Source organism: Schistocerca nitens, chromosome 12, assembly GCF_023898315.1.
Source record: "Schistocerca nitens isolate TAMUIC-IGC-003100 chromosome 12, iqSchNite1.1, whole genome shotgun sequence".
Classification (NCBI taxonomy): Eukaryota; Metazoa; Arthropoda; class Insecta; order Orthoptera; family Acrididae; genus Schistocerca; species Schistocerca nitens.
In genome coordinates, this window is record NC_064625.1 from 142,016,726 (window position 1) to 142,042,172 (window position 25,447).

Below are 25,447 nucleotides of genomic sequence, written 5' to 3' on the forward strand. Positions count from 1 at the left end.
CCAGCGCTTTCGTTTGGTAAGTCACATAATCTTTGTTTTTAAAACATAATAAGTTTGGTTTCTTTTGGGTATCTCCTCACAAATAATATTTTCTTGCTTTTGTGAAGTGTGCATTCAATACTGTGCATATGCAATGCCTGACCAATCTGTGGTGCAGCCTGTACACAGTTCATGTAGCTCGGTATAGTATGTAAAATTATTATTTTGTATCTTCCCGTATTTTAAACTGTTTTTGAAGTATACAGACACTGTTTACTGGACATGAGAAAATAATGCCAAAATGAAAATCTTTGTGAACAAGACATACCTCAAAAAGCATTCAATAGTGCTTCGTAACACTTTGAAATACTGGATGTTACCTGATGGGATTACCCTGCAGTATAAGAGATCTTCCGCACGAACTTGTAAGAAGCGCAGACACATGACCGAGTGTTGCACATTCTTTAATGGGCAGTGTCAAGAGATTAACCAGTACATAGACAATGCACATATAGGCAGTGGAAATGGAACTAAGAAAACAAAACTTTTGGAAGCCAATCAAACTAGGAAGAGGTCAAGGAACGTTCCATATTTAGCATTCGCAGATAACTTTATGATTCGAACTAACTAACTAGAGAGAGGGGGGGGGGGAGGGGGGGAGAGAGAGAGAGAGAGAGAGAGAGAGAGAGAGAGAGAGAGAGAGAGAGAGAGAGAGAGAGAGAGAAGAAAAGAACCAGCAGTAAAACAAATTAAGACCCTCAAACAATGTGCCAAGAAGGGTGGCCTGCAAATCTCCTTTGAGAAGACTGAATTCATCTGTTCCAAGTTAGATATTCCGAAACTTAAAACAAATTGTAGTGAAATCAACAGAGTCAAACATTTTAAGTATCTTTTTTAAATTATTGAACCAACAGAACTTGAAAAAAAAATTAGCACAAAAAAACAGGTTGCTCAAAATCAAGAAAGCATCCAGAGTTGTTCAAAATTTGTGTAACAAAAAATGCCTGTCTAAAGGCACTAAAATCAGACACTACAACATCGTAATCAAACCAACAGTCACATATGCAAGTGAAAGACACCCGCTGAATCAAAAACTAGATTTACAAGAAAGTAGATGGCAAGATTATTAGAAGAATTCTGGGACACAATATGGATACAGACTGCACCCCATTGAGACAATAGAAAAAGTATCAAACATGGAAACTGAATCAGAAAGAGACGAATGAAATTCTATGGACACCTAGACAGATTACTAGGAAACAGATGAACTGAATGTCTATTGGACTACATGACGTGACTTAAAGCACCAATACCCTAGATAACTGAAGTCAAGAAGGATTTGACAAAAGCAAAAACTGACATATCAGACAGGGATGCATTCAGAAACAAAACTCACAAATGGAAGTTTACTCCAGAGAAAGAACCAAAACCATACCAACCAAAGAGGACCGAAGAAAGAAAGGAGGTCTTCAGGGAGAAAATGAAGAAATATTGGGAAAATAAGAACCTTAAGAAAGATTGAAAATTACCTGCTTATCATTCTCCGATGGGGACACTCCCTAATAATAATAATAATAATAAAAATAATAATAATAATAATAATGGCTTTCGCTGTTTACCATTATGCAGGACAAAGGACTGGATTTCAGCCTGGGACAAAATAATTCTCACTTAAATCACAAAGTTCACTGCAGTCGCTGTACTGATATGAAGTATGTATGAAGTTTACAAGCTGGGCAGGCCCTAACTTAACTATAGCGGCACACTGACATATTATTGTATTGCAGGAAATGCTGCTTAAGCCTCCAGTTTCATCGGGTAAGTGAATATATATATTTCATAGTATTACTATGTTCTGTTGACAACACTCACTCAGTTGTCTTGAACATTTTCTAGAACTGTTATACAACAGTTAAAATTTATAAAACATTTTTTATGAAATTTTTTTGTTTTTTATACGCATTGCTGCATGTAAACATCATCTCCCGTCTCTTGCTACTATTTCAGTATGACACCTCAAGATGGGCATATAAGAGCCTGCAACCAGTCATGTGATAATAAAAAGAACTTTACAACTGTGGCAGTATTTTTAACCTCTGGTATAATGCTCAGTTGCAGATATTTCTCCAACAGTATCGTTTGTAGTAAAATGCCACACAGGGCAACCGGAAAATATTACCAATTTCTGAATTTATGCAAGAGACTCTGTCTGACATCAGCCGCTATTAATTTTAATAAAACGTGTCTAGCATATAACGTGATCCCAATTTTATCAGAAGACAGTTCAATAGAATTACTGCTAGCTCACCATGTTACATTTAGCAGCTCGTGAAAATTGCTATCGTTAAAGAAATTAGACATTTATATTCAAAAACAGATGTCTTAAATAAGAAAGCCTATGTAACACAGCTTAAATTTTTGAAGGAACTGACCCATTTCACTTTCGACAATGCATATGCGCATATTATGTATCTCACTGATTGTGTGAAGGATAATATTACCAGTTCTCATGCCACGAAGCTGGGAAGATTAGGTGTGAGGTCTGACTCTGCCTTATAAGCAGCTCCTAGCTCTAATTTTAGTTTTTACCATAAACTTGAGAACCAAACTAGCACAGTTTTTAATTGCGAGGAAATGTGTTTTTTAAATAAAGGGCTAGCCCACAGTCTCGGATCCCCGTTTAATCAAAATACGGCCTCTTTGTTGGTGGCCCATATTATTGTTGCCCTGGAGCAGACTAAATCAGATAACCCAAAAAAAACTCCGTCTGTCAAAAACTGAATAAAGCCGTTGCACTATAACTTGGCAGAGTAAATCATAAAAATCAGAAACACTGGAATCCCCACAAGAAGTATGTCTATGCACAGGACCAACCCATTTTGCGCGACATTAACAGGAAGCTAAAGGAGAACCAAGCCGTTCTCGTGCGAGCAGACAAAGGCCACACTTCAGTAGTTTTATACGAGGCTGACTATGTACGGAAAGCACAAGACCTCCTCTCCAGCCCCACTCCAAAAGATACTCATTTAACCCCACAGCTAAGTTCGCTGCACAAATTAAAAATGCATTTAAAGAAACAGATGCATTATTCACTCCAATTTCGTAAAAAAAAAAAATTTAATACCGATGAATCCGAGAACGCCTACTTTCAGGAACGTCATGAAACTTCATAAGTTACAGGCTCCTTTAAGGCCAATCATCAATGCTATTAATGCCCCAAACTACTTATTGGTTAAAGAATTGCAAAGTTTCCCCATTAAGCATTATTCTTTGCATGATGATCATGCTATCAAGAATAGAGAGGAGTTAATTACACACCTCAAACATGTGAAAATAACCAGTGATACAAATGTAGCAAGTCTCATCATCATAAACATGTATACAAATATCCCTATTAAATATGTGATACCTATTATTGAATCCAACTTCCAGATATTCTCTCGTCTAGATTCACAAAAAATTAATGAATTCCTTAATTTGCTCAGAATTGTTCTAGACCACAATTACTTTGCCTTCAAAGATACCGTCTATGGACAAACTAATGGATTAGCCATAGGATGCCCCATTGGCAGTATAATAGCTAATATTTACATGAATCACATTGAACATCAGTTTTTTTCAACTTGCCCACACCACCTTCATAGGGTAGTATGTTACAAAAGATAAGTCGATGACAATAATACTCTTGTATAATGGGACCGATGCCTAGCTGCAACTTTTTCAACATGACTAACAATATGCACCCCAAGATTCAGTGTAAGATAGAATACCACTCTGGCTTTACGCTTCCATTTTTAAATCTGGAAATTTCGTTACAGGACAATAAAGTTCACTTTAAAATATTTAGTAAACCAACTGCAACTAGTTCTATTATTCATTGCTCTTCTGTTCATCCAAAGCAGCAAAAAATGGAAGATCTTCCTGCTATGCTCTACCGCACGGCCAGAAAATTACCATTAAATTCATAGCACATGCTAATGGCTACCAGCCATATGTTGTCGATGTTCTTCATTAGTAAATGCAATCGAAAGCCACTTCCAATGACATGTATGGGATTACCCTGTCATCTACGAATAACAATAACTCTAAAAATTATTTTTGCTGGATTCCATGTGTAGGTGTTACACACTATGTGATCAAAAGTATCCGGACACACACAAAAACATACGTTTTTCATACTAGGTGCATTGTGCTGCCACCTACTGCCAGCTATTCCCTATCAGTGACCTCAGTAGTCATTAGATATCGTGAGAGTGCAAATGGCGTGCTCTGCAGAACTCACAGACTTTGAACCTGGTCAGATGATTGGGTGTCACTTGTGTCATACATCTGAACGCGACATTTACACACTCCTAAACATCCCTAGGTCAACTGTTTCTGATGTGATAGTGAAGTGGAAATGTGAAGGGGCACATACAGCACAAAAGTGTACAGGCCAATCTCATCTGTGGCTGACAGAGACTGCCGACAGTTAAAGAGGATCGTAGTGTGTAGTAGGCAGAAATCTATTCAGACCATCAGACAGGAATGCCAAACTGCATCAGTATCCACTGCAAGTACTATGGCAGTTAGGCAGAAGCTGAGAAAACTTGGATTTCTTGGTTGAGCGGCTGCTCATAAGCCACACATCACGCAGGTAAATGCCAAACGACGCCTCGCTTGGTGTAAGAAGTGTAAACATTGGACAACTGAACAGTGGAAAAACGTTGTGTGGAGCGACAAACCATGGTACACAGTGTGACAATCCGATGGCACGGTGTGGGTATGGTGAATGCCTGGTGAACGTCATCTGACAGCGTGTGTAGTGCCAACAGCAAAATTCAGAGGCAGTGGTCATATTTTTCATGGAGGGGGCTTGCACCCCTTGATGTTTTGCATGGGACTATCACAGCACAGGCCTACATTTATGTTTTAAGGACCTTCTTGCTTCCCACTGTTGAAGAGCGATTCGGGGATGGCGACTGCATCTTTCAACACGATCAAGCACCTGTTCATAATGCACGGCTTGTGGCGGAGTGGTAACATGACAATAACATCCCTGTAATAGACTGGCCTGCACAGAGTCCTGACCTGAATCCTATAGAACACCTTTGGGATGTTTTGGAATGCCGACTTCGTGCCAGGCCTCACCGACCGGCATCGTCAGTGCAGCACTCTGTGAAGAATGGGCTGCCAGTCCCCAAGAAACCTTCCAGCACCTGACTGAACATATGCCTGTGAGAGTGGAAGCTATCATCAAGGCTAATGGTGGGCCAACACCATATTGAATTCCAGCATTACCGATGGAGGCCGCCACGAACTTGTGAGTCATTTTCAGCCAGGTGTCTGAATATTTTTGATCATGTAGTGTATGTGACAGTATTGACAAATGACTTAGAAAAGACGAGTTATACCAACTGCCTTCTACACTCTGCATAAGGTTGGGCATCTATTTAAGCCCACAAAAACAGAGAAGACAATCACTACGCACAATCAGGTGTCAATCGCATACAGTGTAGTGAGTGCCCTTCCGCATACATAGGCCAAACTGGCCACTCCTTTAGCATACGATTTAGAGAGCATCAGGATCTTAGCAATTCCAAACCTGTTCTCACTAACCACCTGCAGGATCATAACCATTCCATTTCAAATATAAACACAAATTGCAGCATTCTACATATTCAACGTAAGGACCCGGTTTTGAACATTTTAGAAGAAATAGAAATCATATGCAGCATTTACCGTGATCCGTCTGGCATTTTGAACAAGCAAACTGCGCTTTAGCACACAGTCCCGGTGAATAACTTTTCTTTTTTGAAGCAGCACCCAGCCTCATCTCCTCCTCTTTCTGGTTCCTCATTACTGTGCGCCATACATGTATATTTTTAATTGGGTCAGTAGTTTTTCTTTTTTTTTTCTATTATTTTTGTGGCCCTAAATAGGCTTAAGAATGTACAGCATATGCCTGTCTCCTATAGTGAGCTCTGCAAGGTCCACCCAGCTCATTTTACATACCTGTAAAATCGTCCTCTCTTAATAGAAGTTGCACATTTTCTTTTTATCCTATCACTATGGCACACTATTGTGCTGCGTCATTATCTGTGTCCTCACTAATTTAAAATTTACCTGTATTTCAGGATGTAAAATGCGTCTCAGGTCTTCTCTCATGTTAGCCTCGATTACTTGTCAACTTTAGTTAGCAGGTTTTAAATTGACCCCACTTTTAATGTGTCTTTTTTTAGTGCTATTGCTGCTAGCTATTAATTGGCATAGTACTTTCTGACAGCGTGGACAGTAAGGTTTCAGTCCTTTCCCTTTTGGTCAGTAACGAGATGCTTGTAAATAGGAGTGGCACATGTGTATGTTCTTTTAACTGATGACTGTGGAACATTGTAACCGAGTATTTTTTTAATGTAATTTTTTTGTTTGTTTTCATTTTACATGTAACCACTAATTCAAATAGTGAACAGCCAGGCTAGTGGCCCCGCGTTCTTCTCCCCATCGACAGATGGCAGCACTTTTGCCACTCTGGTCTACCAGTTCACTTCCTCCTTTGCCTCTGCTGCTCCATGCTCTGCGCTCGTAGGTAGCACACCGCACCTTGTACACATCCACCGTGGCGCTCAGTGGTCATCAGCACCAAATGTAAATGTCCTGATATTCTTTGTATATTTCTCTACCTAGGCAGTCATCTGTGGTACCGTCTGGTGTCACTTTCACATTGACATAGGTTTTGCAGCACCTAGCCAACCGATGGTTTTGGAATGTTTTTCAAATTTCTTATGAAATTTTTTGTTTTTTATATGTATTGCTGCGTGTAAAAAACATCTCCTGTCTCTTGCAATTTCAGTCTTCTCAATGGAGATTTGCAGGCCAATCTTCTTTGCACATTCTTTGAGGGTCACGATTTGTTTTATTGTTTTTTTCCCTTTTTCTATCTATCCTCCTTCCCCTTTTCTACATCCATTTCCTCCTTCCTTCTCTGTCCATTCCTTCCTCCTGCCCCCCCCCCCCCCCCCCCTCCGGACTTTATTTATTGATATTGCAAAGGCAACCATGACTGGGAATAGAAGTCAAAATGAATTGGTAAATTGGTTGGAGTCATTAGTGCATGAGGTATGAGAGACACCTTACCAGCTGCTGGATGTGTAAGGATGGTGGCTTTAATGACAGTATTTCACATTTCTATCAGTCAATTGGTCAAGAAAGGATTCAGCCAAGAGAATCTTTCCTCGAATTTGTGTGAACTAAAACAAAAGAATTTCAGTAAGATCATGAATTTATTGAAATGAAATAAATAAAAATTCACTGTTTTGACAATAATTTGTTTGTGTTTTTAGTGTGTTCATCGCAACTCTCAGTGATGAATGATATTTTTTTGTCCTTTCGCCTGGAGAGAAAACAATAGCACTGACTGTTTGCCAACACTCGAGGATACCTGTGGGAAAAATACAGCAATTCGAGGTTTATTCCACACACGTCCTGTGACTGGCCTTGCAATTTATTAATTGTAGACATTCCGTTTCAATTTTGACATACATATCAACAGACAACTGATGAAACAATTGTAATAGTCCTCATTTCAATGAATCATCAAATGGTATGCATAAAAATTTATACAGCTGACCTTTTTGTTTGTTTCTTGACATGTAAGTGAATAATGAACTTTTGTTAGTTTTCAAGTTGAAATATGGTTACCAACATTGCTACATACAGATTAGTGGAGTAATCTTCGCACCAGTTAACACACGTTTGGCCGTCTGTTTTGTCGACATTCTGAATTATTTTGTGTGTAAGCTCCAACTGAGTGAGTCAAACTTAACCATTGTTCGGGAGTCATAATGGATTGTGCTTCAAAAATACTTATTCGATTTGCCTGCAAACACTATCTATGCTCGTCCTCAGTCTCGCCGACTTGACGATCGTGTAACTGGCTTGGTTGTGCGTACACCAACCAATATTTTGACGCCTCACTGGTGACATTTTTCTTCCAAAGTAATAAATCACAAACTGAAATCAACTGAATGTTTGCAACGTAGAAAGTTCCCACAATCTAATATCAATTCAATCTTTGCAAGACACCAAAGATATGATGACAACTGATAATGCACTGAAATAACACTTTCAATTGTATTATTTTTTGCACAATATCAATATTCAATGCAGAATTTGTTGTTATGAAAACAAGTGCCAGAACTGTCAAACTGAATGTCTTATTCCTTTTGTTATGAAAACATGTGACAGCAGAACTGTCAAACGAACTGTCACATCACATTTCTTTTATCGAGATTTTCATGCAAAAATGACATCCAAATTTCCAATTTTTCTGGTGGAATTTTCCAAAAATTTTCTTTCATATGAACCTTATCCTCACAATTTCGGACACAACAACAAAAATCAGCCAAATCAATCAGGTCATTCTCAAGTGATGACCTTTCAAACATGTGACAATTGATTTTTATTTATATAGATTTATGTTTTGCATACATATTTTGGAGGGGCTAACTGTATGCAGTTTCTGTGTCTGCCAGTATGATGCATAGCAATGTAACAATGATACTCCAGGCCACAGTTCCTGATAACAGTTAATAAAGAACAACAGTTAACTTATAAGAAGGAAAACTGAATCAAAAATGTCCCAGCATCATAGTATGCTGACACACAAGTGGTGGGAAAAGCTCATGATATTTCTGTTTGAGGTAGAATTGTGTGACATTATCATAGCCAATCACTCATTATGTGAAATGCAGGTGAAAGCCCTTTTCATACTAAAGTTACACAGTACATTTAAATTACTAAATGTGGTGTGCCACAACGTACTCTTCAGACGTGAGTTGCTAAGTTCCTCATACTGTTGTTGCTCTTTTGATGCCAATAATTTGAGCACTTGTAGATAGAAGGGCATGGGACTGAAGGTAGAATATTACTGATATAGATGGAAAAAAAATAATGTGCCCAGAGAAGAGATTTTGAAAACTTCATGACCTACAGATTTTGTCTATGCAAACATTCAATAGCAGCAGTTGTTAGATGTCCCCTATGATTTTTGGGGCTCACCAAATGGGGTGGCATGCGTGACTCAACAATAGGGGTGGGCGTACCATAAGTGCAATGACAGTGCAAGGATATCTGTGCAGAGGCCGGACAAACCTATAGTTTCTCAAGAGGGGCAGCAGTCTTTTCCATAGTTGCAGGGGCAAAAGTCTGGATGATTGTCTGAGCTGGGATTGCAACTTTAACCAAACATGACCTTGCCATGCAGGACTGCAAATGAAAAAGCAAGGGGAAACTACAACCGTTATTTTTATCAAAGGGTATGTGACTGCGCCATATAATTAAATAATGATAGCATCCTCTTGGGTAAAATATTCTGGAGGTAAAATAAGTCTTCACTCCAATTTCCACATGTGGACTACTCAGTAGGATGTCGTCAGCAGGAAAAACCAAATTGGCATTCGATGAGTCGGAGAGTGGACTGTAACAACCTTTAATTGAGTAAGTAGGTTAGACAATTAATTGAAAATGGTTAGGGTGAAGTTGGATATAGTGGACATTAGTACAGGAGCAGATGAATAGAGGGTTATAAATGAAAAATCAACAGGAGTAGGTCTAACGATAAATAAGAAAATAGGAAGTTACTATCAACAGCACAATCAGTGAATCATCACATCCAAGATAGACACACAGCCAAAACATGCCACAGTAGTACAAGTTTATATGCCTACTAACTCCACAGATGAAGAGATTGAAACAATGTACAATGAGATAAAAGAAATAATTTTGATAGTTAAGGGAGATGAAAATTTATTTGTAACGGGGGACAAATTTGATAGTAGCAGAAAGTGGAATGAGATAAAGTATGATAAGGGGAATCCATCTGGTAGAATTTTTCACAGAGCATTATTTAATCATTGCAACAAGTTGGTTTTATAATCACGAGAGGAGGTTGTAGATGTGATAGACACATGGAGACGCCGGAAAGAGGACTAGATTTTTAAATACAAATATTTCCATGGGCAAATGTGAACTGTGAACATAATTTATTGGAACCTGCGACTGTTTCCCAATGTTGCTATGGTGTACAGGAATGTGTCATCGTTGAGTGGCTGTTGGAGTACACAAGAAGGCTTGGACAAAATTTAACAATTTTGCACATATTCTATTTTAACAATGAATAATTCATACCATGCTATGATCCTGTCTCACTACAAGCAGCTTTCTCAATTGTATCAAACAATGAAAAATCCAGGCTGGAATAGTGACAATATTGTGAAAATGATAGATTGCTACTCACCATATAGTGGAAATGTTGAGTGACGGACGAGTGCAACAAAAAGACTGCTAAACAAATCTGAATTAGATAACCCACATTCACGCAAATGCAACTCTCATACACATGGCAATGTCTCTGACCACTGTCTCTGGACAGTGGCTCTGTGTGTGTGTGTGTGTGTGTGTGTGTGTGTGTGTGTGTGTGTGTGTGTGTGTGTGTGTGTGTTGTCTAATTCAGAGAAAGGCTTTCTGACCGAATGATTAGCAGTCTTTTTGTTGTGCCTGTCTGTGACTCAACATTTCCTCTATATGGTGAGTAACAAGCTATTCTTTTCATAATATTGTCACTGTTCCTCCAGTGTATACAGAATGTATCAAAAAGAATCATCCAATTTTAAAAAGAAATTTGAGATATGTGCATGAACAACATACTGTTGGAAAGAGCAAACTCTTGAGTTTTATATGGTTCCCGCTAGGTAGCAGCAGTATGCGCCCACTTCAGCTCTTGTAAAAATGGTGTCAGGACAACAGAAAGCATTTTGTGTTCTACATTTTGTGCAGCACGGGTCAGTAATAACTGCTCAGCGTGACTTTTGTACTAGGCACGGTATGGATCCCCCTACAGCACAGAACATTAGACAATGGCATGAACAATTCCGAGAAACAAGTTGTTTATGTAAAGACAAATCACCGAGCCGTCCCGGAGTGTCGGGCACAGACGGCAAATTCATCTGCCGTTTAAATGGAAAGATAGACTGTCATAATATAAGAATATGGGGTACGGAACAACCACATGAAGTTGTACAACGTGAAGGGGACTCTTCAAAATTTAATGTGTTTTGTGCAGTTTTGTGAGAAAAGATATACGGTCCATTCTTCTTTGCAGTGAACACTGTTACAGGAAGCACATTTCCCAATATGCTTAAGAACTTTCATCTCCCACAGTTGGAGACTGATTTGAACGACTTAACTTACCAACAGATGGGGCACCGCCACACTGGCATCTGGAAGTGTGGGAATTTTTAAATCAAAAGCATTACTGAATGATGGATCAGTCACACTGCACCAAATGATTCAGCCTTGCAGTACTGACCTCCAAGGTCACCAGACCTGACTGTATGTGATTATTTTTTGTAGGGGTTTACAAGAGACTCTGTTTATGTGACACCATTAACAACAATAAATGAACAGAGACATCACACAACAGGAGCTGTGAAAGCTGTAACTCAAGACACGCTTGCTGCAGAGTGGGAAAAGTTTGAATGCTGCATTGACTTACGCAGTGCACCTCAAGGGGCCATATTGAACACCTATGAAAAGGTATGGAAAAAAAAATTGTTTGAGTTTCCCATTCATCAAAAAACAGAATTCATTGTATACGTTTATTAGTTTCAGAAACATAGATGTGCCAAACTGGATGATTCTTTTTGATACAACCTGTATAACACCTTCATATATGAAAGCATAAATATGAGTTTCTGTCTTGCTTACTAGGCAAATACTAAATACTGTTAGGGGGAGGTTAATCAATAGGCAACACTAAAGAATTACAGATATTAAACAAAATGTTACATTGTACTATATAAATAAGGACATCTGTAAAACCGTAACTCAGATAGATTATATTTTGTTTATTTGGGCTTTATTAATTTTTGATGGATAGGTAACATTTATGTGTTTATTCACTATTGAATGGGGTTGCAGTTAAGATCATAAGTAGTATCCATTTAGTACACAGACACCTTACAACGGTAATCATTCGCTCAGCCCCACTGCAGCCATCCAACACCTGGAGCTGGAAGTACTGTACAGTGGAGTGAGTAACAGATTTGTGTTCATAACATTTGTTAACTATCAAGTGGTAGTGCTTTGTTCACTGCATCAACTTGTGCGATTTCTTAACTGTAGCTGGTGCCACAGATCACTCTGCGTTTAACACTTTTATGTTACATTTTAGAAATGTAGTTTAAATTAATGACATGAATGAGTGAATTACTAAGCAGCAGCATAGGACTATTTAATGATTAACATTGCCATTGTATGTTACATTATTTTGATTGTAAAGCTGATACTGTTAAAAGTGAAGTATATCTGCATGAGTTGCACTGTTGTGCTACGTCACTGGTGCGATTTCATAATAGCGACCCCCCCCTGACACCCCCCTCCCCCCCCCCACCCCCCACACACACATGCACACACTTAAATTAATACTGAACAATGTGTGTGAGTCTGACATATTATGCACTCTTTTCACATAAAAACACTTGTTCTCTGACAAGATTTCAAAATGTACTTGATAGATGTGATTGCCTTTCCCCTAATCTTCCCTAACTTCAGCATTCCATGAATGGGAGCATGCTAGTTGTCATTCTGCTGTACTGTAGTTCACCCTTGGGGATTAGATAGCTGCACAAGAACAGAGCAAGTGACACATAACCAGTGTGTGTGAATGTTTAAAAACTGTACAGGATCAATAGCAAGGGCCAATTCTTGTTGATGTGTTTTTCTCATGAAATATGAGGTCAAGCTCCTGATGTTTCCTTTTCAGTCTTTTTCTTCTCATCTCCAGTGTTTTTCTGATTGAAGAGAACACATCACAGTAAAAACAGGAGTTTTCAATTTTCTGTATGGCGTAATAACTGAAAATACATCAGACTCATCCTTATTTCGAAATTTGTGGTAAGGTCTTATGGGACCAAACTGCTAAGATCACCAATGCCTAAGCCTACGCACTGCTTAATCTAACTTAAACTAATGTACGCTATGGACAAAAACACACACACACACACACACACACACGAGGGAGGACTCGAACCTCCGACGGGGAGAGCCGCATGGACCGTGACAAGGCGCCTCAGACCGCGCGGCTACGCCGCACGGCGTCATCCTTATTACACAGGTTTTTGAAATGGGTATGAGATACTTTGTAATTTGCTGTGTATTGCAGGAGACTCACAAGAGTATTCATCTACACACGGTCTGTAGCTTGTGCATCACGAGATCTGTCAAACTGTTCACAAATGTTTTATCATGTGCATATTAGCAAACATAACAATGTAATCCATCAATTTATCATCAAAAGAAAGAGTCTTTGCAACTGTAGGCAGTGCTAATGTGCCTGACTTATGAGGAATAACATTACAGACTTGGGCTTTCCCTTAGGACTAACTGTTTCATCTGACATTTTGACAGCGCATCTTTACTCATATGGCAACCTTCAATTATAAATGAATTCAAAGGTATGTCACCTGAAGAGAAAATGACATCTGAATCCAAACTGTGCTCACTTATTTCAACATTGCTGCGCTCACTTATTTCAACACTGTCCTTCCCATCTTCCGCAATGTCTTCAGACAGAGACTGCTCATCATCAGTTGTTAGGAATTATTGTGTAACTTCATATGCGACTAACTTTACGGTGATTGAGTATAAGCACTTAAATCGTGTCATTTCACTGTCATACTGAACAAGGTGGTAATGTTGTCCCACTTCGCTGAAATGCATATAGTCATGGATAGATGCATGGGGGTAAAAACACATATGAAGAAACAATGAGGGCAGTAAGGGTTTTAAATAGAGCACAAGAGACAGATGCACAAAAGAGGAATTTACAGGAGTCAGATCCCTTTGCTCCTCATCATGTCAAAGATCAACAACAGAAGAAAAAACTCTAGGCTTGTACTGACCCAATGCAAGCAGTTAAAGGTTAATGGTACAACAGCAATAACGAGTAAAGACCAGATTCTTTTGTTTAAAATTTGCCTTAGAACATGTGACTGAGAAAAAGTTTACGAAAAGTTCAAAATTATGCTTAAAGTTTGTTGGAAGTCGTTAAGAGCTTTCATTATGAAACACTGGATGAAATTCAACTGGGTAATTTGCACTTCATTTTAAGCAAAAGCAACTTTTTTTCTGACCTTTCAATGTTTATGTTATCATATGCTCTGAACTACATCTCGCACAGTGATATAATATTGCAGCAACATTACCTCGTGTATGTAGATACTTTATGCAAAGGGTGTTGCGAACAGAGTTAATAGCAAAGAAATAATAAATTAAAATTACATGCCTGACACTAAAATTTGACTGTACGAACATCAGAAATGTTGTAAGCGACAAAGTTGTTTCCTTTCATCATTTTAATTTGTGTGTGTGTGGGGGTGAAAGCTGGGGGTGTGAAGGGGCACGGGAGGTCATCAGCGAGAAAAAGTTTCGTACAAGTTTAAAATTAAGTGTAAACTTTGCTCGAAGTTGCTAAGTGCTCTCACTTCCAAATACTGAATAAGTGAAGTCGGTGTATTTACATGCCATCCATTACACTGCCTAAAGCCAAACACACAGTCTGTAACACTAATACTTGTCTTATTGTGTTAGTCTTTTATCTTAAGATAATGTCTTTAAGCAACTAGACTATGACAGAAATTTAAGATTTTAAATTTGGTCAATAATAATGCGAAATATTGAAAATCTAATTTTTGTTGCCCCTACTCAGGCCACTGGTACTGGGTTCTAGGATAGTGTTTTAATAATACAGATTAGTAGTCTTCCTCAAATTTGGTATGAAATGGGTATGTTTACACAGATGAGGATAAAATATGCAGAATTTACAATTACTGCAACCAGAAACAATGAGATATTGCGTACTATAAAAAGACTCTATGCATGAGAAGCTTAGTCACTCTACGATATCCTAGATAATCGTATGAGCAGGGATAATAGCACTTACTTCCTTCCAACCACAGCACACTTTATGCATATGGCCTTCAGGGTGTTCCTCTTGGCATTCAGGAAGTACCTCAGATCATCCATATCGAGAACTGAGAATCCGAAGTCAACCTCGCTTAGTTGTGGGCATCCATCACCCAAAGGTCGCAACACAGGAGTGCTTTCAGCAAAGTGTACTTCCAGATTCAACACACGGAGATGCTGCAGTTGTGACACCGCCTCTGAAAATTTCTCAGACTTCAGCAATTCATTGGATATCCTCAGCTTTTGTATTTTGGAGCACTTCTCAACCAAGTTCTTCAACACCTGCAACCAAACAGCAATTTCCTTTCTATACACATACACACCTTCAAACAAAGGGCTGGGAAAACTTGAGAGGAAACAAGCATCATTATGAGGTGTTTAAACAATTGTTTTTTGTCTGTTCTGAAGCACATAATCAAATTTCAGCACTAGTTGCACAGCTGCATAACAGATGGATCACACTCCAACAAAGGGAAGTTAGTTAATATTAACCTCTATGGCACCACCTCTTCAGAGCTCCACAGACAGCTACTATATTCACCTACGGCCATTCGCACTTCACAGTTGAAAGCTCTCAACAGCGCTGCCAGATGTCAGGGATTTCCTTAGGCTGACTTGACTTTAGGAGTGTCTTAGTAATAAAGGAAAAAAGTATTAAAAATTAAGGATGTAGTTTTTCACACATGTCTGTGTTTATGACCTCACATATCTTGAACTATGTGTTGACAATGATGTATTTGTGCAGGTACATTCAGTGGCATATGTGGATACTGCCTGTGAAATTTATTGCGAACAGAGTTAGTAGCACAGAAGTAAGAAATTTAAATGTTATGCATGAGGTGGCAGTTTTTCACACATCTCATTATTTATGACAACGTATCTCCTTAGGTGGTTCTTATCCCCACAGCAATTGTTGCCCGACAGTAAGGAATATGTGTTTCAACATTGGCTGAAATCAGTCCAATGGCTTAGGAGGAGATGTGGATTGGTTGGTTTGTAGGGATTAAAGGGACCAGACTGCTATGGTCATTGGTCCCTTTTTCCAAATACTAAAAACACCCACAGAGAATAAAAACGATTAACAGAATAGATCACAGACGACACAGAACAAGAGAAACTGAGACAAAGACCAGACAAAACGAACTAAAATCACACAGAGTGTGACGGTGGTTGGCCGACCATAGAAATAAAAAAGGAAAAGCCAACCACTTAGAAACACATTAAAAAATCAGTTTAAAATCGAAGGCCAAAGGCCAGAATCAACACAAAACAATAAAATAAAACAGAAACACTCAGATTAAATGATAAAAACCCGCTGCCCGAATAAAACGTAAAACTAAGTCAGCCGTAGTAGAGTCATCTGTTAAAAGGGCAGAGAGCGTGTCAGGCAGTGTGAACGACTGCCTGAGCACAGCTAAAAGTGGACAGTCCAATAAAATGTGGACCATTGTCAAAACGGAGCCGCAGCGACATAAAGGTGGGTCCTCACGTCGCAATAGGTGGCCGTGCATCATCCATGTGTGCCCAATGCGCAGCCGGCAGAGGACAACAGACTCCTTGCGAGGGACCCGCAAGGAGGAGTGCCACACACCAGTAGGCTCCTTGATGGCCCGAAGTTTATTTCGTGAAGGCAGGGCGCGCCATTCAGTGTCCCAAAGGTCGAGAATTTTGCTGCATAGGAACGCTCGCAAATCTGTCTCCGGGAGGCCAATGTCCAGAGATGGTGTACTGGTGGCCTCTTTCGCCAGGCGGTCAACATTCTCATTGCCAGGTATCCCAACATGGCCTGGGGTCCACACAAAGACCACAGAGCGGCTACAACAGGCAAGAGTATGCAGGGACTCATGGATAGCCATCACCAGATGGGAACGAGGGAAACACTGGTCGAGAGCTCGTAAACCGCTCAGGGAATCGCTACAGATAACGAAGGACTCACCTGAGCAGGAGCGGATATACTCTAGGGTACGAAAGATGGCGACCAGCTCAGCAGTATAAACGCTGCAGGCAGCCGGCAACGAACGTTGTTCGCAATGGCCCCCTAGAGTTAGCGCATAACCGACACGACCAGAAACCATCAAACCGTCAGTGTAAACAATGCCAGAGCCCTGATACGTTGCGAGGATGGAAAGAAAGCGGCGGCGGAAAGCCTCCGGAGGGACTGAGTCCTTCGGGCCCTGTGCCAATTCCAGCTGAAGGCGAGGGCGAGGCACACACCACGGGGGTGTATGCAGAGGTGCCCGGAAAGGAGGCGGAAGAGGTAAAGCCCCAAGCCCGGAGAGAAGCTCTCGGACGCGGACCGCGATCGTATATCCAGCCCTGGGCCTGCGTTCTGGATGATGGACGTGCGACTGTGGGAAGAGTAGCCGATAGTTAGGATGCCCGGGCAAGCTGAAAACATGGGCAGCATAAGAAGCCAGCAAACATTGGCGGCGTAATCGCAGGGGAGGGACACCTGCCTCCACTAGAATGCTGTCCACAGGGCTGGTGCGGAAGGCACCAGTGGCAAGTCGTATCCCACTGTGTAGTATTGGGTCCAGCACCCGCAACGCAGAGGGGGATGCTGAGCCATAAGCCAGGCTCCCATAATCCAGATGGGACTGGATTAACGCTCGGTAGAGCCGTAACAGGGTAGACCTGTCGGCGCCCCAGCTGGTGTGGCTCAAGCATCTCAGAGCATTTAGATGCCGCCAACACGTCTGTTTAAGCTGCCGAATATGAGGCAGCCAAGTCAACCGGGCATCAAAAAGTACACCCAAAAACCTTTGGGTCTCCACCACAGCAAGAAGTTCGCCGCCAAGATAAAGCCGCGGCTCAGGATGGACCGTTTGGCGCCGGCAGAAATGCATAACGCGGGTCTTGGCAGCCGAGAACTGAAAACCACACGCTACAGCCCAAGACTGCGCCTTGCAGATTGCGCCCTGTAGCTGACGTTCAGCAGCTGCAATGCTAATAGAGCTATAGTAAAGGCAGAAGTCGTCAGCATACAGGGAAGCGGAGACAGAATTTCCTACCGCTGCAGCGAGACCGTTTATTGCAATTAAAAACAGGCAGACACTGAGGACAGAGCCCTGTGGTACCCCGTTCTCCTGGACGCAGGAGGAACTATGGGAGGCCGCGACTTGCACGCGGAAGGTACGATACGACAGAAAATTGCAGATAAAGTTCGGCAGAGGGCCCCGAAGGCCCCATCCATGAAGCGTAGAAAGGATGTGATGACGCCATGTCGTATCGTACGCCTTCCGCATGTCGAAAAAGACAGCGACCAGGTGCTGACGGCGGGCAAAGGCACTGCAGATGGCTGACTCCAGGCTCACCAGATTGTCAGCGGCGGAGCGACCTTTACGGAACCCACCCTGAGACGGAGCCAGAAGGCCCCGAGACTCCAGTACCCAATTCAAGTGCCGGCTCACCATCCGTTCGAGAAGCTTGCAAAGAACGTTGGTGAGGCTAATGGGGCGGTAGCTGTCCACCTCCAGAGGGTTCTTTCCAGGTTTCAAAACGGGGATGACAATGCTTTCCCGCCATTGCGACGGAAACTCACCCTCGACCCAGAGACGGTTGTAAAGGTCGAGGAGGCGTCGCTTGCAGTACACTGAAAGGTGTTTCAGCATCTGACAGTGAATGTGATCTGGCCCGGGAGCGGTATCAGGGCAAGCGGCAAGGGCACTGTGAAATTCCCACTCACTGAATGGAGCATTGTAGGATTCAGAATGGTGGGTGCGAAAAGAAAGGCTCCGGCGTTCCATCCACTCTTTAATGGGGCAGAAGGCCAGTGGGTAATTGGAAGAAGCGGAACTAAGAGCAAAATGCTCTGCCAAGCGGTTGGCAATTTCGTCGGAGTCCGTGCAAACTGCTCCATTCAGTGAGAGCGCAGGGACGCTGACAGGGGTCCGATAGCCGTAGAGGCGTCGGATCTTGGCCCAGACCTGCGATGGAGAGACATGGAGGCCAATGGTGGACACATACCGCCCCCAGCACTCCTGCTTGCTTTGGCGGATAAGGCGGCGGTCCCGTGCACACAGATGTTTGAAGGTGATGAGGTGTTCAATGCATGGATGTCGCTTGTGATGCTACAGCGCCCGCCGGCGATCTTTAATCGCTGCAGCGATCTCAGGCGACCACCAAGGCACAGTCCGCCGCCGAGGGGACCCAGAGGAACGGAGAATGGCAGATTCGGCGGCAGTAATGATGCCTGTGGTGACCGATTGAACCACCGCATCAATGTCATCATTAGAGAGAGGCTCAATAGCGGCAGTGGAGGAGAACAAGTCCCAGTCAGCCTTATTCATAGCCCATCTGCTAGGGCGCCCAGAAGACTGACGCTGTGGCAGTGACAGAAAGATCGGAGAGTGGTCACTACCACACAGGTGGTCATGCACTCTCCATTGGACAGATGGTAAGAGGCTAGGGCTGCAAATCGAAAGGTCAATGGCGGAGTAAGTGCCATGCGCCATGCTGAAGTGTGTGAAGGAACCATCATTTAAAAGCGAAAGATCGAGCTGCACCAATAAATGCTCAACGGTGGCGCCTCGACCTGTTGCCACTGACCCACCCCACAGAGGGTTACAGGCGTTGAAGTCGCCCAGTAACAGGAAAGGTGGTGGCAATTGGGCTATCAGCGCAGCCAGGACATGCTGCGCGACATCACCATCTGGAGGAAGGTAAAGACTGCAGACAGTAACAGCCTGTGGCGTCCACACCCGAACAGCGACAGCCTCTAAAGCTGTACGTAGAGGGACAGACTCGCTGTGAAGAGAGTTAAGGACATATATGCAGACGCCACCAGACACCCTTTCATAAGCTGCACGGTTCTTATAATAACCCCAATAGCAATGGAGGGCGGGGGTTCGCATTGCTGGAAACCAAGTTTCCTGAAGTGCAATGCAGAAGAAAGGGTGAAGGCTGATAAGCTGTCGGAGCTCAGCTAGATGGTGGAAGAAACAGCCGCAGTTCCACTGGAATATGTAATTGTCAATGGCTGAGAAGGCGTGAAGGGACTAGGAAGGCAATTTACACCGCTTATTCACTCGTTGCCACCGAGTCAGAACCCGCACGAGTGACATCCATGGCATCTGAGGGACCGGCGAGATCCAGGTCTTCAGCAGACGCCAGAATCTCGACCCCGTCCTCAGACACAGAGCTTGTAGGAAGCGGTGGGACGGGTGCCACCGCAATGTTGTTGGTCTTGGGGACTTTCTTCTTTTTCGGCTTCTCCCGCTGTGCCTTCGGTGGTTCAGGCTGCATGGGCTTCACTGGGTCAGTCCCAGGGACGGACGATGACCGTGAGGCCCTACGACCAGGGACTGGTGGTTGTTTCAGCCACTTGTGGGTGTCCGCGTTTCCACTGGTCGGAACTTGCGAAGGGAGGTCCCCAAGGGACCCGTTCCTGGTGAGAGAAGCCGAAGAAGTCTTACGCTTCTCCGGCTGGGAAGGGGGAACTGATGTCCCCGATGGTTTGGGGGGTGTTGCTCCTGAAGTAGATGGAGCAGGAGCAACAGGGAGTGAAGTGCCCCCCACAACCAAGGGGGCCGGTGAATTCTGAGAGAGCTGAGGCCGAACTGTAGGTGAAGACACGGTAGAGGTTCGAACCGGTGTTGCAGCCACGGCATACGTGGATGTCATTGGCACAGGATGTAACCGCTCATATTTCCGCCTAGCCTCGGGGTAGGTCAGGTGGTCCAGGGTCTTATATTCCGTTATCTTCCTTTCTTTCTGGAATATCCTACAGTCCGGCAAGCAAGGGGAATGGTGTTCTCCGCAGTTAACACAGATAGGAGGCGGGGCACATGGAGTATTGGGATGCGAAGGACGTCCACAATCTCTACACGTGATGCTGGAAGTACAGCGAGTTGACATGTGTCCGAACTTCCAGCATTTAAAACACCGCATCGGAGGAGGGATATATGGTTTCACATCACATCGGTAAACCATCACCTTGACCTTTTTGGGTAAGACATCACCCTCGAAGGCCAAGATGAAGGCACCGGTGGCCACCTGATTATCCCTCGGACCCCGATGGACGCGCCGGACGAAGTGAACACCGCGTCATTCTAGGTTGGCGCGTAGTTCATCGTCAGACTGTAGAAGAAGATCCCTGTGGAAGATAATACCCTGGACCATGTTTAAACTTTTATGGGGAGTGATGGTGACAGAAACATCCCCCAACTTGTCGCAAGTGAGCAACCTCCGTGACTGGGCAGAGGATGCTGTCTTGATGAGAACTGACCCAGAGCGCATTTTGGACAAGCTCTCCACCTCCCCGAACTTGTCCTCTAAATGCTCCACAAAAAACTGCGGCTTGGTTGGCATAAAAGATTCACCATCAACCCGCATACAGACAAGGTACTGGGGTGAATAATCCCCACTACTGTCTTTAGCCATGCGTTCCTCCCAAGGAGTGGCCAGGGAGGGAAATGATCTCGGATCGTATTTCTTCCCGCTGAGGTTAGACCTCGATCGCTTAGAGACTGCTGGTGGAGGCCCACCAGTGAGAGATGATGTACCACGCTTCATTGCGGGTCATCCGCCCTGATGCCACCCACTCCGACCAGGGGCTCTCCCCACGGGCGCCACCCAGCCGCAGCAAAGACCACCTGGCAGGATGGCCTTTGCTGGGAGTCCCGATGCCCCAGAGGGATAGGCATCTACTCCTCGGCATACGTGGGGAGGTAGCAGCTCAGGCATCAGCAGTGCGATCCCTGTGTAGTCAGGGGGCTACCACCAAGAGGGTACATGATGACCCCACCACAACAGACTGGCTACCGTGCTGGATGTCGGGTGTCGAAATATCCATGTACATCACGAGGGCAAAGATGGAAGTGCACAATGGAGGGAATGTATGCTACCCGGAACACACTGCAGCCAATGTGGCCGGAAGCTCGATGGAAGTCCAACTCCATGACAATATCGGGTTTGCCAGATCTTAGGGCAAGAGGGATATATAATACACCACGTAAGGCGTCCTTCCCCAAATGGTACGCACTAACAGAAACTTTTGAAAGATAGTGGTCAAACCCCTTAGGGGACCAACACATTAAGGCCGAAACGTTTGAGACTCCTTTTAGTCGCCTCTTACGACAGGCAGGAATACCGCGGGCCTATTCTTACCCCCAAACCCGCAGAGGGCGGAGATGTGGAACATACACACATACATATACCAATTTTTATAATATGTATGGATGGATTTTTTTTCTGTCGGTGAAGTGAGGAAGGGAGATGGCGAAGGAATGAGACACAGTGCATATCTGGCTATACATAGCTCTTGGTTGCACATTGTGAAGAATTTTGTACGATGGCCGCTTCTTAAGACTGGAAGTGAGAGCGAGGCCGTTACAGCCAAACTTGGTGGAAAAGACAGATAGTGTGTCAGTCTCATGCCTCGTACAAAATTGAACTTACAGAAACAAATTCTTGTTTTGTTCCTGTGAAAAGAGGCTTCCTACCGTACCAATCAGGTTGGCAACCTGGAAGGAGCTAGTGCAGCAGATTTACGGAAGCCGATCAGCGAAGGAAGGCTGTCAGTTTTCAAGGTAGAAGATGAGATCACTTTTAGGTCGACAGTGTTGAAGATGAGTTGTGCCATGCAACTTTCTCTATGAAAGATGAATTTCTCATTTCTTACAGTGAAATGGCACAGCACTGAGGTCACTGTTGCCACAGCAAACAATATTGCAGTATAAAGGAAAACTCTCCGTGTGTAGCGAAACAATGGTGCCATTGTTGCTCTGATTTCTCTCTCACTCATTAGTTCTCTGTGTGTCTTTCTCGTCATACCTTGTGCATTAATGGGGATAAAGGATATATGCAGTTTTTACTAGGGCTCCTGCATTTATAAATTGTTTCCCAACTGAGCCAATATACACTACTGGCCATTAAAATTGCTACACCAAGAAGAAATGCAGATGATAAACAGGAATTCGTTGGACAAATATATTATACTAGAACTAACATGTGATTACATTTTCACGCAATTTGGGTGCATAGATCCTGAGAAATTAATGCCCAGAACAACCACATCTGGCCGTAACAACGGCCTTGATATGCCTGGGCATTGAATCAAACAGAGCTTGGATGGTGTGTACAGGTACAGCTGCCCGTGCAGCTTCAACATGATACCACAGTTCATTAAGAGTAGTGACTGGCCTATTGTGACGAGCCAGTTGCTCAGCCACCATTGACCAGACGTTTTCAACTGGTGAGAGATCTGGAGAATGTGCTGGCCAGGCCAGCAGTCGAACATTTTCTGTATCCAGAAAGGCCCATACAGGACCTGCATTATCCTGCTGAAATGTAGGGTTTCGCAGGGATCAAATGAAGGGTAGAGCCACAGGTTGTAATACATCTGAAATGTAACGTCCACTGTTCAAAGTGCCGTCAAAGTGAACAAGAGGTGACCAATATGTGTAACCAATGGCACCCCATACCATCATGCCAGGTGATACGCCAGTATGGCGATGACGGATACATGCTTCCAATGTGCGTTCACCGCGATGTTGCCAAACACGGATGCACCATCACGATGCTGTAAACAGAACCTGGATTCATCCGAAAAAATGACGTTTTGCCATTCGTGCACCCAGGTTCGTTGTCGAGTACACCATCACAGGCGTTCCTGTCTGTGATGCAGCATCAAGGGTAACCGCAGTCACGGTCTCCGAGCTGATAGTCCGTGCTGCTGCCAACGTCGTCAAACTGTTCGTGCAGATAGTTGTTGTCTTGCAAACGTCCCCATCTGTTGACTCAGGGATCGAGACGTGGCTACACGATCCGTTACAGCCATGCGGATAAGATACCTGTCATCTCAACTGCTAGTGATGCGAGGCCATTGGGATCCAGCACGGCATTCCATATTACCCTCCTGAACCCACCGATTCCATATTCTGCTAACAGTCATTGGCTCTCGATCATCGTGAGCAGCAATTTCGCGATACGATAATACGATAAACTGCAATCGCGATAGGTTACAATCCGACGTTTATCAAAATCGTAAATGTGATAGTACGCATTTCTCCTCCTTACACGAGGCATCACAACAACGTTTCACCAGGCACCGCCGGTCAAATGCTGTTTGTGTATGAGAAATCGGTTGTAAACGTTCCTCACGTCAGCACGTTGTATGTGTCGCCAACCTTGTGTGAATGTCTGAAAAGCTAATCATTTGCATATCACAGCATCTTCTGCCTGTCGGTTAAACTTCGCGTCTGTAGCACGTCATCTTCGTGGTGTAGCGATTTTAATGGCCAGTAGTGTAACAATCAGTGACATTAATGTGACCACCTGTGTAAACCCTGCACAGCTAGTTTTTGTAGTATGGACCACTGCAAGACGTGCAGGAAGAGCATCATTGAGTTAATGGAAGGTACCGACAAGGGTGTGGAACCGTAGCGATTCCAGTACCGTAGCCAGCTGTGTTCACTTTCTCACTCGAGGATCCATTTAACAGCCAGATTGAGGTGGTCCCACAGTTTCTCGAATCAGTAAAATCCGCCTGTTTGGTGGTCTGTGGAGTACAGCAGACCCATTGTGGTGCTCATCAAAACAAGCACATACACTGTGAGCTGTGTGAGACATTGCACTGTCCTGCCGGCAGAGCCCATTTTGCTGAGGAGAAACAAACTACATGTAGGGGTGAACATAGTCTGTATCAATATATCCATACTGGTGTTGATCCACATTGCCTTCCAGAATAATGAGGTCACCGAGGGAAAGTCACGAAAAAATTCCCCAGACCGTAACTCTTCCTCCTCCACATTGGGCCCTTTCGAGGATTGTTGCAATGCCGTAAACCAATGGCGACCTGTCCGACAGAGCACGAAACACGATTCATCTGATAAGTCCACCTATTGCCACGCAGTGAACTTCCAGTTCAGTATTGACGTGCAGATTCCACCCTTCATCACTGATGAACGGCAGTCAGCATGGGTGCGTCAACAAGGTACCTGCAGCCAGAGGCCCATACACAGCAACTTTCACTGAATGGTCATTGAGGAGACACTGTGGGTAGCCCTCGATTCATCTGGGGGTCAGTTGCTCAACAGCTGCACATCTATTCGCACACACACATCTCCGCATGTCATTTACTCCTGTCATCTATGAACTGTGGTGCACAACAGTTGCCTCTGCACTGGTTTTGTATAGTGCCATTTTGCTAAACTTCTGCAGTGTTACGTGGCTTTATGCTTAATTACAGAATTACTATTTTATCAGTTGATTTGTTTTCACCACGTAACGCCTGCTGTTTACGTCCTTCTTCATTGCTGAGTGATGTATCACTTTTCGTTCTGACGCCGCAACTCTTCCTTTCCTATATCTTTACTACTTTTTATCTATATAAATGATGAACTATTGGTTTTGCCATTTAACAACTTTTTAATAACTGTGGACGTATTACAGGCATCAGGTCCCACCTAATGTGTCACCCACCTATACGTTTTACACGAACCTTTCAAGATTCAACTGATCTGTTAAC

General features: G+C 43.3%; 1 protein-coding gene across 1 annotated transcript in view; it reads right to left on the reverse strand.

Moving 5' to 3' along the window:
* Nucleotides 1–25,447, reverse strand: part of LOC126215133 (F-box/LRR-repeat protein 7-like) — a 123,693-nt gene that overhangs the window by 43,494 nt on the left and 54,752 nt on the right. Inside the window, exon 4 of the mRNA XM_049941797.1 lies at nt 14,957–15,261. Coding sequence (XP_049797754.1) covers nt 14,957–15,261 — 305 coding nt within the window. The remainder of the gene's footprint in view (nt 1–14,956; nt 15,262–25,447) is intronic.